The sequence below is a fragment of the Purpureocillium lilacinum genome, assembly GCF_023168085.1.
Source record: "Purpureocillium lilacinum CBS 284.36 DNA, scaffold_3, whole genome shotgun sequence".
NCBI classification, from domain to species: domain Eukaryota; kingdom Fungi; phylum Ascomycota; class Sordariomycetes; order Hypocreales; family Ophiocordycipitaceae; genus Purpureocillium; species Purpureocillium lilacinum.
In genome coordinates this window covers 3,648,525-3,660,627 of record NW_027072113.1, presented here as the reverse complement: position 1 = coordinate 3,660,627, position 12,103 = coordinate 3,648,525, and the positions used below count along the sequence as shown (strand labels likewise).

Here is a 12,103-nt window from a genome sequence, read left to right as displayed (position 1 = left end):
TGTAGAAGGTAGTCGAACAACGCACCTAGTTGTCACCACCCACGGATAGACGCGACGCAATCTGCCAACGATCATATTCTCCGTTGGCTTGTCTCACACGCGTGCGGCGGTGCTCAAATGCACCTGCGTGCTTTCTATCATGATCCTGCTCACCAATGGCCTACTCTTCTAACGACAAAATGTCGAACTTATTTTGCCCCGCCGTGCGATCCGACCTGGTGCGTAGAGTTCTTCCGTCGGCAGGCTTCCCAAGACCATTATTTGTGGCGCTGATATCACGGCCTGTAATGTCTTGGCGGAGGGCTGGCAAGCTGAGGCATTGTTCAAGGCTCATGACAAGACTACCATGTCCCGGTAGCTTTCGGATCTGATTGAAACTGTTGATATCCGGGAAGTCGGTCAGCGGAGGCAGATGGTCCAGGTAGGGCTGCAGTTGCCTAACATCTGCCAGAGTCTTGTCCCGTCCACGAGCAGAGCAGACCGACAACGCCTGGCGAAGCAAGCGGAAAGAGTAGCACATGGCTTGTAGCTGTGCCACGGCGTGAACAACATCCCAGGGAATGCTGCTATTATTGGCAGCTGGCGATTTGGCGACTTGCCGGAATGCAGCCCAGGCAAGCGATTCCTTGTCTCTCCTCCGGCATTCGACCACATCGAGACCCAGGCACACCAGTAACCAGAATCGCGACTCGTCTATCGTACTAATTACGGACACCTCCTGCAGGAGGCACAGAAGCTGACCGAGATACTGCTGAAGGTCGGCGTTGTCAATTTCAACGCGCCTGCCTTTCTGAGATGTGCTTTGGATCCGTCTGAACTCCAAGACCGCGAGGGCGGGGTCCGGGCCGATCAGCAGGGAGTAGGCCAGCTGCCGCACAACGGTGCTGTGCTCCCACGCACTGCCTCGAGCAGGGTTCTCTGTAAGTACAGGGAGGAACATGTGGGCGTCACCTGCGATGCCCGAGGCCGAGTGGAGCTGAATGGCAAGCTCGGCCAGCCTCGGATCAAGGCTACCGTTCTCGAGCGGGCCTGCGGCAGTGGGTAGCGAAAGTTGTCTGATCTCCGAGCCCCGATACTCGCTGCAGAACTGAGCATACTCGTTCTCGTGTAACAGAGCCGACGAGCAAGCCCGGAGTATCTGCGCCATCGATGCGTGCGGTGAGCGTTTCTGCTCGTACGCCAGCCGGACGAGGCCGTCCGACGACGGCTGTCCAAGCTTTTCGCAGATGCGCTTGGGTCCATAGCTACCACACAGGATAGCGGAGCCAGCGCGTCTTTGGATATCTCGAAAGAAGACGACCTCGGCGTCGCCAAGCTCGTGCACCAACAGATCAGAGTCTGAGGTCAGAACAAGCCCGCCACTCGACAAGACATGCCTTGCGCAGAATGTGTCTGCCTCGCCAGGCACCATGAGTACCCGTTCTCTGTACTGGGTGCATGATCTCAGAGCTTCAATGACAGCTGGTACAAGAAAGGCGGGGTCCGCGAAAGACCGGGATGCAACGGCTCCCGTTGCAAACACGTCTGCCTTCTCGGGTTCGGGCCCCTGGGCGAGTTGCCTCGCTGGACAGCCTCGAGGGTTGCTCGAGTGCAGATGGGCGATTTGCGCAGTGCTCCTCAGCAGCCTCTCCATGCGAACGCGGCGTTTTGCCAGGGGCAAGTGGCCATCGAAGTATATCGCCCTGCTATGGTGCAGGTTGTCAGCAACCGCGTGAACGGGTTGGAGCTGGTCCATGGGGAATTACACGTCGACGCGTTGGCGGGATATTTCATCAAGCCACCTAACAGCCGCCCCTCCAACAAGTCGATAGGAGGGTTGGAGGACTCCATTGAGCCTACATTCGTGCAGTATGTGGTATGCCAGAGCAGGTCCGTCGATGACGGCGGTCTCATCCCGAAGAGGCCGCACAACGCAATACGGCTCTAGGGTTGCGGCGAGGTGGGGGATACCCATGACAGGAAGCTCTCGGAGCTCTCGAGACGTCAGGGGCTGTGATCACTTTGGGTCCCGATCGTGGGCTCAACCATTGGCATGTCTTTGGACCAGAAGCTTCTTCGTGCCTCGATACCAGGGCGGGATGTCGCGATATGCCGCGGTATCTGTCACTTCCGCGGCAGGCCAGCGAGATAGAGGTAGCCATTCACTATAAAGCATCCCACCCTGCCTTTCCGGCAAGCTGGAAGAGCTGAAAGTTATTTAGCACTCCGAGGTCCACACCACACTGTTGTCAGAGCACTGTGCACTCCATGGTGGGGGGGTTTCGCTTGGCCGGGGCCTAGCGCACCGCCAGGCTCATCACAGAAGCCGTGCACGACAACGCTGCGCACTGTACCCACCACATGATTGACTGATCCGACGCACTTCTGGGACGAGAAAAAAAAGCTGCCTCCTCCGCCGTCTCGCACTCTCCCAACCTCCCCCCAAATCCTCTCCCTCCCTCAGACAAGCTTGCTGCGCGCTGCAAGGCACGGGCACAGGCACGATGCGCAACACGCTCATCTTTGCCGGCAACTCGTGCCCAGTTCTCACGGGCCAGATTTGTGCGAACCTGGGCATGACGCCTGCCGACGCGGAGCTGACTCAATTCTCCAATGTGAGCTTCCCACTCAGCTTCACCCGCCCCGTCTCCCGAGGCTAGAGGGCTCTGTCACTCCCTCTGCTGGACTTGGGCCTTGGCTAACCCGACGGCACGAAGGGCGAGACCAGCGTCAGGATCCTGACGAGTGTTCGTGAAAAAGACGTCTTCGTCGTCCAGTCGGGCAGCCCTCGGATCAACGACTCCATCATGGAACTGCTTATCATGATATCCGCATGCAAAGGCGGCTCGGCAAACAAAGTAACAGGTAAGCCGTGTGTCTGAGTCGTTGCTGCATCTCCCCGCACCGACCACGCTCCATTTGACGCCCCTATCTGGCTCACAATTTCGCTAGCCGTTCTGCCATACTTTCCATATAGCCGCCAGTCAAAGAAGAAGTCGCACAGGGGTGCGATAACTGCGCGCATGCTCGCCAATTTGTTGGGCGTTGCCGGCGTGAAGCATGTCATCACGGTCGATCTCCACGCTTCGCAGATGCAGGGCTTTTTCAAGTGTCCCGTGGACAACCTGCATGCCGAGCCTATCATTGCCCAGTGGATTCGACGTAATGTTGTCAACTGGCGGGAGGCCGTGGTGGTGTCCAAAAACGCGGGTGGTACGAAGCGAGTGACTTCGCTTGCCGATGCCCTCAAACTCAACTTTGGCATGGTCACGACGGACCGGAAGCGCGGGACAAACATGACTGCAAGCATGATCATGAGCCACCTGGATGCCGTCGAGCAGAAGCCCGTGATCGAGCGACCCGTCGACAGCACCACAGCCGACTCGGGCCGAATGATGAGGGAGCGGACAGAAGGGCGGGAAGCCAGCCCGCCGCCGCCGAAGACGAGAACCATTGCGGACGCCACTGGCTCGCCAACGCGGCGCGCCGAGGGCTCCTTGAGGACGTCAAGCAAATCATCAGCCGCGGCCGAGTCGGATGCGACGCCGCCGCGGCGATCTCCCGATGTGCCGGCATCCAGCGATCAAGATTATGACGATCGCCGAGCACAAGAGGTCATTCATGGTCGGCTCGTGCAAGGCCGCATTGTCGAAGATGATTTTCCCTCTCCTGCCAGGTCAACGACCGACAACAGCATCCCAGACGACGACCCTATGGCCATGTCTCACGCTTCGTCATTCTTTGTGCCTGAGCGGCAGTCGCTCGGGGGAGGTGGAGATCCAGCTGCCAGCTCCGACGAGGAGGACAACGCCTTTCAGAACCCAAAGGCGGAGCACATGATTACTCTCGTGGGCAACGTGCGAAACCGGACAGTCTTTATAGTCGATGATATGATCGACAAGCCTGGTTCTTGGATCGCCGCGGCCGAAACGGTTGTGAAAAAGGGCTTGGCCAAGAAGGTGTACTGCATTGCGACTCACGGCGTCTTTGGAGGAGACTGCCTGGAGCAACTGCAGGCATGCGAGTGCATTGACACCATCGTCGTTACCAACAGCTTCCCCATCAACCAGGACAAGGCGAAGAACATCAGCAAGCTGGTGATCCTTGACCTCTCCTTTCTCCTGGCCGAGGCCATCCGCCGCAACCATTATGGCGAGTCTATATCCCCGCTGTTTCAGCACACAGGAGACTAAGTTGATTGGCCGGGGGGCATGTGCTCTCCTACCTGGGCTAGTGCGCAGTACAGAGCCACGGTTCGGGAAGCCTTGTGTTGCACCGTTGCTTTTCTCTTTTCCCGGCAAGCGTGGCGTCTAGGATGATTTTCGGTAAGGAGCCTGGAAGTTGCTTATCTGCCTCTTCATGTGTCGGTGAAAGCATACAACTAGAAGGCAATGACGAACGGCACATAGCGTCGCGGCAGCGTAGGTCCTCCACCCATCTGTTGGTGAATCGGTGCATGGCGGACAACGTGCCGTCGAACCGCGTGACATGTTTTCTGCCCGTCATCACTGTTTCTTTGTCATTGTCATCCCAGCGGTGCTGTCGCTTGCGACGGCAAGGGTCCGATTCAACTCAGAATGGATCCTTAACGGAACGTTGGTAGATCAAACCTCATCGACCCTAGAAGGCCCCTCTCTCGAATCTTATGGTTACGGCGCTCACGCCGGTGGGCTAGGGGCAAGAGAACTCGTCGAACATGACTGTGCATGACGCGCTGGGCAGCAAATGTCCGCGGAAGACGTGAAACACTCCACGGCTCTGGCCAGGAAACGGCGAGGCGAGCATGCAGGCTGTCCTGGACAGGGCAAGTGGTAGCAATCACGGAGGATGCCGGCCTTGACTTCGAATTTGTATTTGCAGAATTCCACAGGTTTCTATATAACGATGGGATCTGGAAGCGGATCGGAAACAACTTAGGCGTTTTTGCGGTGCATGATGAGTGCAGATGCCTAGTGTAGGCTTGTGAGCACAAGAGCGCAAAAGGAGGCACGCGCTTATCCGAGCAGAATGGCGTAGTGGCGATATACACTGACCTGGTGGTTGGGATAGATGAGGGTATCGGCAATGACTACGTTCTCCCGTCTAGTGGCGGTGAAGACGATGGCTTCGGCAATGTCGTCGGGGGTAAGCGGTTCAACGCCACTACCAAAAGCGCAGGGTCAGCCGAGCGCACAACATGGCGTACGTCTGATGCAACGCCTGGAGCAAACGGATGGTTGGTAATACTTACGCATATACGGCATCGGCCTTGGCTTTGTCGCCGTAGAACCTTACCAGAGAGAATTCCTTAGCAGTGGAGAGACGTCAGCGTGAGTCTGGCGCATGGCAGCTAGACGTCAATTCAGGCGCTGAAGTGTTGGCGTCGGGACCTACAGTCTCGACTTGACCGGGATCGATCTCAATGACCCTGATTCTGGTGGCGATAAGCTCCTTCCTCAAGGTTTCGGTGAAGCTTCGGACGGCGGCCTTGCTTGCGCAATAGATTGAGCCACCGGGATACGCCTCTCGGCCTGAAGCAGTCAACATGGGGGCTCCAGGGAAGCAGCGGCGAGGGCATTCATACCAGCAATGGAGCCGACGTTGATGATGTCCCCCTGACCACCGTCTGGTCGATTCTGGAAGATGGGGAGAACGGCCTGGGTCATGTTGATGAGGCCAGTCACATTCGTTGAGAAGACAATATCCATGTCCTGCTCGTCGATGTCCGGGGGGCGCGCCACGCCCTTGACGAGGCCACTGAATCACCCGTCAAACGGTCTGTCGTGGCTACGGCGGAATGAGTGAAAGGGGCCAGACTCACGCGTTGTTGACGAGGACATGAATGTCCCTCCACTCCTCGGGCAGACTGGCGACAAAGCCGCGAACCTCATCTGCATTGCTGACGTCAAGCTTGGCGGGAAGAACCTTGACGCCCTGGCCAACCTCGTTGCGGATCTGGTCGGCGATGTCGCGGAGAGCGTCCACGCGGCGGGCGGCGAGCACGAGGCGCAAGTCTTGGGGGCTTGTGCGGGCAAACTCCAGGGCAGTGGAGCGGCCAATGCCGGACGATGCGCCTGTGATGAGGATGGTCTTGCCGGCGAGGCGCTTGGACGCTGCCGAAGCCATGATTGTCCTGGCTGGCTGGAGGCGGGAGCGGGATGCGTCGGCGGCGGCGGTTTTGGCGAAGCGGCCGGCGATGAGGGGCGGCGCGGGGAATCGCCGGGGGGTTGCTGCCGAGGAGGAGGAGGAGGAGGCGAAGCGGCGGCGGAGGATGAACTGCTGCTGGCGGGGGGGAGGCAAGGCGAGGGGGCGGCGGGGGGCGAGACGGGCGACGATGATACGCATGAAGCTGCAGATGCAATGACTGCGCGGTCCGGCAAGTCGAGCGGCGCGCCAGAGAGGTTTATCGGAGTGAGTCGGGGTGATTGGTCAAGGCACCTAGATGATGAGGCTGTTGACGCGATGCGAAGCGAGTGAGTGACTCGGGGCCGGTCCTCGCCGCGGGGAACTCGTATTTGGTAAGGTGTCCGTTATTGTCACGCCGAGAGTGCCAGGGCTGAGGCGGGCAAGTTTGTTAGCGGGTGGGCTGTGGGCAATCAATTAATCAGTCAGTCAATCACGTCGGCGCCGCGGGCCGGTGGGCGCCTTCCCGTTCCTGCAGCTGTTGCTGTTGCCGTTGTTGTTGCCGACTGCTGGCTGATCACGTCAAAGCCGACGTCGGTGGGGGGATTTCGGGCTGGGGCAATCAACGAACGAACGTCGTCCCTGGGAGCATTGCTAGGTACGTAGGTACTGTGCAAGGCCTTGCCCTTTTCTATTCGCGACTTGGGTACATAGCAGGCAGTAGACATGCCGTCCATCGGCAGCTCGTTAAAGTTTGTCTCTCGCGCTCTGGAGCGCGCATGGGGTGGACCGACCCAGTGACCAGCGCAGGACCAGAGGCAACGAGAGCTGCTGCAGGCAGGACCATCAGATTCTCTGGCCACGTCACGACCTTGCAACATGCATGCATGATCACGAAGCAGGCGACGACGATCCTGGACAACAAAGCCCATTCTCTCGCCTGGCCCCCTTGGCTCCCCTTGCCCTCTCCCCTTGCTCCCCCTCCCCTTTCTCCTTGCTCCCCTTCCCCCTTTCTCCTTGCTCCCCTTGCCCCCCTTCCCCGGTTGCCGCTCGTCTCCCTACCGCGGCCGCCCCCGCGACCAAGCCAGAAGGCAGAGCAAACGTCGAGCTCCCCAGCCGCCGCCGGCGCCTCAGTTGCCGCCCGTGGACCACTGATGCTCCGGGTCGCCCGTAAAGTAGCTGGCCATGGCCTTGTCGCTCTTGGCTTCGGTGCCATAGCCCCTGAAATACTTTCCCTCCTGTCGGCCGGTCGGGCAGTCAATGACATAAAAGGTGCGGTTCTCTTGTTCCGCCACGGACTGGCCAAACTGCACGATGGGCTCGACGACCCGGAGCAGCGGCATGGGGCGGAAGCCAAACTTGCTTTCCACTGCAGCATAGAGCCATGGCAGCATCACCCAGAGATAGGCGTCGCCCCAGCCGCCCTCGCCCTTCTCGTCGGCGTTGACGTGCTGGAAGGCAAACTTCAGGAGCGGGCCGACGGGATATCCGGGGGCCGTGTTTTCGGTCAAGAAGTCTTTGAGATGTTCGCCCTGCGGCCCAGGCCAGCTGCCTCCCACGTCGAAGTAGCTCTTGTCCTGCTCGAAGCGGCACCGCATCCACATGAAGTTGCGCTTCTCGTACTCCCCCCTGGTGAGTCTCTTGGTGAACAGTTGCGCCGCCTTGTCTCGTGCCGCGATCAAGGCTGGGCAGCTGCCGTCCATCGTGTTGCCCTGGGCCTGCGGCTCCTCGCCCTGCCACGTCAAGTTCGCCCCGGCGCGCCTCGCTCGCGTCTGCCTGTCCGACGCAAGCTTGCCTGGTGCTGCCTGCACCCACAGATGGCACGCCGCCGCGACCGCCAATACCGCCATCTTGGTCAGTCGCACCATGGTTCGTTCTCGCGTCTCTTTCTCTCTTGTTGTTGCTTCTTGCTGTATTGTTCGACTGTCGAAGCCTCCCCGGGTTCGAATTCTTTGCTGTCAATGTCGATTTTGTCGATGCCTTGTCACCGTCGCAGTCGGGAAGTAGCCCAAGAATGTCCGCGGAAAAAGGTGCGAAGAGAGAGCAACGACACCACGGCAAGGTTCCCTCTACACATGTATATATACATGCGAAAGGTGGTGCCCAGACCTTGCCTTGTGAGTTCCATTGTCTGCCGCCACTCTCAAATTACGCTTCGCGCCGTCGAGACACCAGCCCCAGCAGCAGCGTGCTGAGCATATACTGCCCGATTCACTGACTGTCGCCCAACCTTGTTTTGGCAAGCTGGCTTGGTCGTAATGTATCATAGATGAATCTACCGAGTTGATACCAGCTCACCCTCAAAGAACTACCCTCGCACTATCCTCATAGTTGGACAAACCGGGGGAAACCTAGATAATTAATGCCGCCATCCGTGTCCAGAGCCACCAAAATCCTTTCGCGCCACGATTCGTACACTTCGACAGAACCAAACTATAAAGCTAGGGCCTCACAGCACACCGCCAACCCGTGTGTCAAGTCTGCCGTGGATCCTGATTCCGTAATGGGACATTCACTGCGTTTCCAAGGCCGTAATGTAGTCATGGTCAGGCTCAGGGGCTGCAAAGGGGCTGGGTTACCGTAAAGCGATCATCGCCAAGGTCTCTGACCACTACGCTGCGCTAGCCCCAGTTTGCTCCGCTGGGCTCCTCGGTAGGGTGACGCTACCGCCGTCTTCGAACATTGTGTTCCGCTGCTGTTGGACCCCTTTCCCGCGTTTTCGGTAGCCTGCGAGCGTCACGGCGACGGCAGCTCCAGATATCGCAGCGGCGCATACCATGCCCTTGCGGAATGCCTCGTCGTATGCCGAATGAAAAGTATCCAACTGCAGCACTGTTCTGTCCCCGCAATCTATGGGGCATTCCACATCCTTGGATCCCAGGATAGGGCTTGGACCGTATCGTTTGCCTGCTTCCGCGTGCACCAGGACTGTCGATGTAGATATTCCCAAGCTGCCTCCGAGAACACGCAGCTGTGCCAGGATGCCTTGAGCTGCGGTTACATGTAATTGTTAGCGAGCGGTCCTCTCAACTTGGGGCGCGCCGTTCCTGGCAGCACGACACACCGTGGTCTTTCCGCGGCGCCTCCACCGCAACGAGGATCGTTGCCGCAGCGGTCGACAGTCCGAAGCCAAATCCGGCGAAGGTCAGGAACCCCAGAGCCTTCCCATCGTTTTCTGTCCCTGCGACACCAGTAAGAAGTCCGCAGCCCAGGGTCATGAAGCATGCCCCGGCCAGTATTGTTTCACAATGCGCGTTCCTCGCCGCGTTCACCTTACCGCTAACGGCGCTTCCAATGGCGGACGCTCCCAGCATGGGGAGCAGCATGATGCCCGATATTAGCGCACTCTTGCTGCTCACTATCTGCGCCTTGAGCGGGAAAGAATAAACCAAGAGCAGATAGGGATAACCCAGGAACAGTGTCGACAACGCTGCTGCCGCATACGTTCTGTTTCTGAAGAGGTCGACCGGGAAAGCCGGGGAAAAGCCATCATGCATTCTCCTCGCGGCAAAAGCCTCCCAAGCAACCAGTGCCAGCCATCCCGTCCCGCCGCCCACGACGGGCCCGATGAAAACAGCGCTGCGCCAGCTCGAGCTCCCGCTTTCTCCGATGTTTTGGAACGCGAAAACGATCAATACAGAGGCAGCAATAATCAAGAACGAACCAATATAATCGAAATCTTTCCATAGAGCGCTTTTCCGCGACGGTAGGTGGTGAGCCTGCGGCCAGGCTACAAGGAAGATGACAAGAGAGATGATACCGATCGGCCCGCTAGTTATGGCGCGTCAGTACCTTTCCGTATGAGGAGGGAGCTCGTTGCCCTCACTTTATCCAGAAGACCCATCGCCAGCTCGCGAATTCTGTCAGAAAGCCACCAAGGATCGGGCCGAGAACGCCAGAGCCTGCAATCACCAGGCCGATCAGGCTACCAATGTGCTGTTGTAGTTCTTGGGGACACAGCTCAGGGATAATGACCATTGAGAGGGCGTAGAGACCTAGCGAAGGGTTGGAAGTCTCGTTAGGATTCTGTGTAACTTTGTTCACGCCTACTTACTACCCCATGTCCAGAGGAGTCACATACCGGAACCGCCGATCCCCTGGAGGGCACGGAAAGCGATTAGTAGGGAAAGATTACGGGAGAAACCGCAGGCCATGGAGAAGGCGAAAAAGAACACATGCGCGGCAATGAATGCATTTCGTCTTCCGACGACGTCCGAGAGTTGCGCGAAAGTTACGGCGCATCCAAGGTAGGAGAGGGTATATGCGAGCGCCACCCAGTTGACAGAGGCAAAGGACTGGAAGTCCCTTGCAATTATGTAGAGACTGGTGGCGACAATGGATGAGTCCATCATGGACAGAAAGAGGCCAAGGCAAACGCTGTCGCATACCCGCGAATATGTCAGCGTTTTGTGCGGCTGCAGACAGCAGCATCACGCCAGACGTACCCAATGCTAAGCCACCAGAAGCGCCATCGAGGTATTGCGACACTCTTGGTATCGCGTTTCGGGGAACCCGCAGCATGGGAAACAGATTTGTCGTCCGATGAGAGCCCTGGCTGCCGGCGGGTGTCCATGTTCAGCTTTGATGAGGTCCGGTAGGGCTGAAAGCAGGAAGATGCAGGGGATGACCGCAATGACCTTGGGGGGGATCAGCCGCTCCCCACGGCGCGCTTGGCGTGTCTGCGATTCTGCACAAGTGCCTGCTCGCTAACGGATGAAGCTTCGGGTGCGGGCCTGGGGCGAGAGCAGCGAGGGTCATGCAGCTGTTGAGAAAGTACCCGGTCGTGAACAAGTTTATGGCGACGTTTATCAAAGAAGAACGAAGGCAACGGCTTTCCAACGGGGATCCGTCAGCAGAAGACGACTCGACGGTAGTACCCTGTCTGGTCAACGCGGGGGGTTGCAAACGGCGCACCTTATCGAGCAAAGGAACCGCGGGGAGTTGCTACCTCTGTCGTGCTATACTTGCAAAACTGGCAGTAGATGTAGCGATTTTGCGAGGACGGTGCGAAGAACACGAGCAGAAGACAACAAAACGAGAAGCAGGGTAGGTGCCAGGGGAGCTGACGCCAGACCTGCCCGTCCACGGCAGCTTGCCCTGGCCCGATACTTTATCCCGAGTGGTCCTTGGCGATGTGGCATAGATAGGTGGAGAAGAGAGGCGCCAGCACAAGCCGTACATCGCCGGACTGAGAGACTGACTGTTTGTTCTCACATCCAAGGCCGGGTAACAGGGTGCAGCCAGGCGCGGTGCAGTCAGACATGAGGCAGGCTCGGCTAACTCGTCCTCTGGCAAGGGATCAATTTGGCACTGCAGCGGGACTGCAACTCCATGGTGTATGTGACATCGGCGTGCGCGTGGAACCGTGACGAGGTGGTAGACCTCCAGCGGAGACGAGATGAGACGGCACGGGGTTCCTCCTTTGCCGCCCGTGGCCGATCCGACGCATGCACTTCACCTGCCACCGTGGTAAGCAATTCTCTTTCGACAGTCTCAGGGGCATCAAGCTATCATGCCTACCTTGGCTGTTATATTGGACCCAAACAGGCAAGCCGTGGTACCCGCCATGCTCGCTGCGGACGCCTGGCAACTCGGTCCATATAGTCAAACCGGATGCAGACTGCTTGACAACGGACAACCGCAGTCTCGAATACGGGCCAGCCTGTGCAAGACTCCCCAGTCCGCAGCAAACGACGCCGAGTACACGAAGCAGCAGACAAGCTGGAGGTCGCCTCCGTCGTCCGCTGGCTACTCTGCAAGCGCAGTCTGCCAACCGAAAAGCTGCACGTGCTGGCTCCGTGTCAAACTGGAGCTTGCAAATCCGCGTATGGCTGGACATGTGAGCAAGGCCGAGCGGGGCATCCGATGCGACCCGACGGCCGAGGCCGTGTACAGGCCTAGGCAGGCCGTTGTGCAACGCATGGCCGACCACGGCCCACGATGACGCAGTGTACCAGCTGCCTTTTGATCCTTGGACGTGCCAGGCGCAGGCGAGCCGCTTGCATCGGCCACGGACTCGGTC

At 58.5% G+C, this 12,103-nt stretch overlaps 4 protein-coding genes across 4 annotated transcripts; 1 reads left to right on the top strand and 3 right to left on the bottom strand.

The window, feature by feature from the left end:
* Positions 1 to 160: 160 nt before the first annotated feature.
* On the bottom strand, positions 161 to 1,147 carry PLICBS_004666 (uncharacterized protein; the record flags this gene model as incomplete). Its single annotated transcript, XM_018325966.2, has 1 exon — positions 161 to 1,147. The coding sequence occupies one exon, from the start codon at positions 1,145 to 1,147 to the stop codon at positions 161 to 163; it is 987 nt and encodes a 328-aa protein (XP_018175718.2).
* Positions 1,148 to 2,483: 1,336 nt separating this feature from the next.
* Positions 2,484 to 4,172, top strand: PLICBS_004665 (uncharacterized protein; the record flags this gene model as incomplete). The annotated part of the gene is made up of 3 exons (XM_018325967.1): positions 2,484 to 2,594; positions 2,697 to 2,844; positions 2,932 to 4,172. 3 exons carry the CDS (start codon positions 2,484 to 2,486, stop codon positions 4,170 to 4,172), a joined length of 1,500 nt encoding a protein of 499 aa, XP_018175719.1.
* An 801-nt stretch (positions 4,173 to 4,973) lies between these two features.
* On the bottom strand, positions 4,974 to 6,084 carry PLICBS_004664 (uncharacterized protein; the record flags this gene model as incomplete). Its single annotated transcript, XM_018325968.1, has 5 exons — positions 4,974 to 5,121; positions 5,210 to 5,265; positions 5,353 to 5,489; positions 5,543 to 5,715; positions 5,780 to 6,084. 5 exons carry the CDS (start codon positions 6,082 to 6,084, stop codon positions 4,974 to 4,976), a joined length of 819 nt encoding a protein of 272 aa, XP_018175720.1.
* A 1,127-nt stretch (positions 6,085 to 7,211) lies between these two features.
* PLICBS_004663 (uncharacterized protein) lies at positions 7,212 to 7,931 on the bottom strand (the record flags this gene model as incomplete). Its single annotated transcript, XM_018325969.2, has 1 exon — positions 7,212 to 7,931. One exon carries the CDS (start codon positions 7,929 to 7,931, stop codon positions 7,212 to 7,214), a length of 720 nt encoding a protein of 239 aa, XP_018175721.2.
* Positions 7,932 to 12,103: the final 4,172 nt, after the last annotated feature.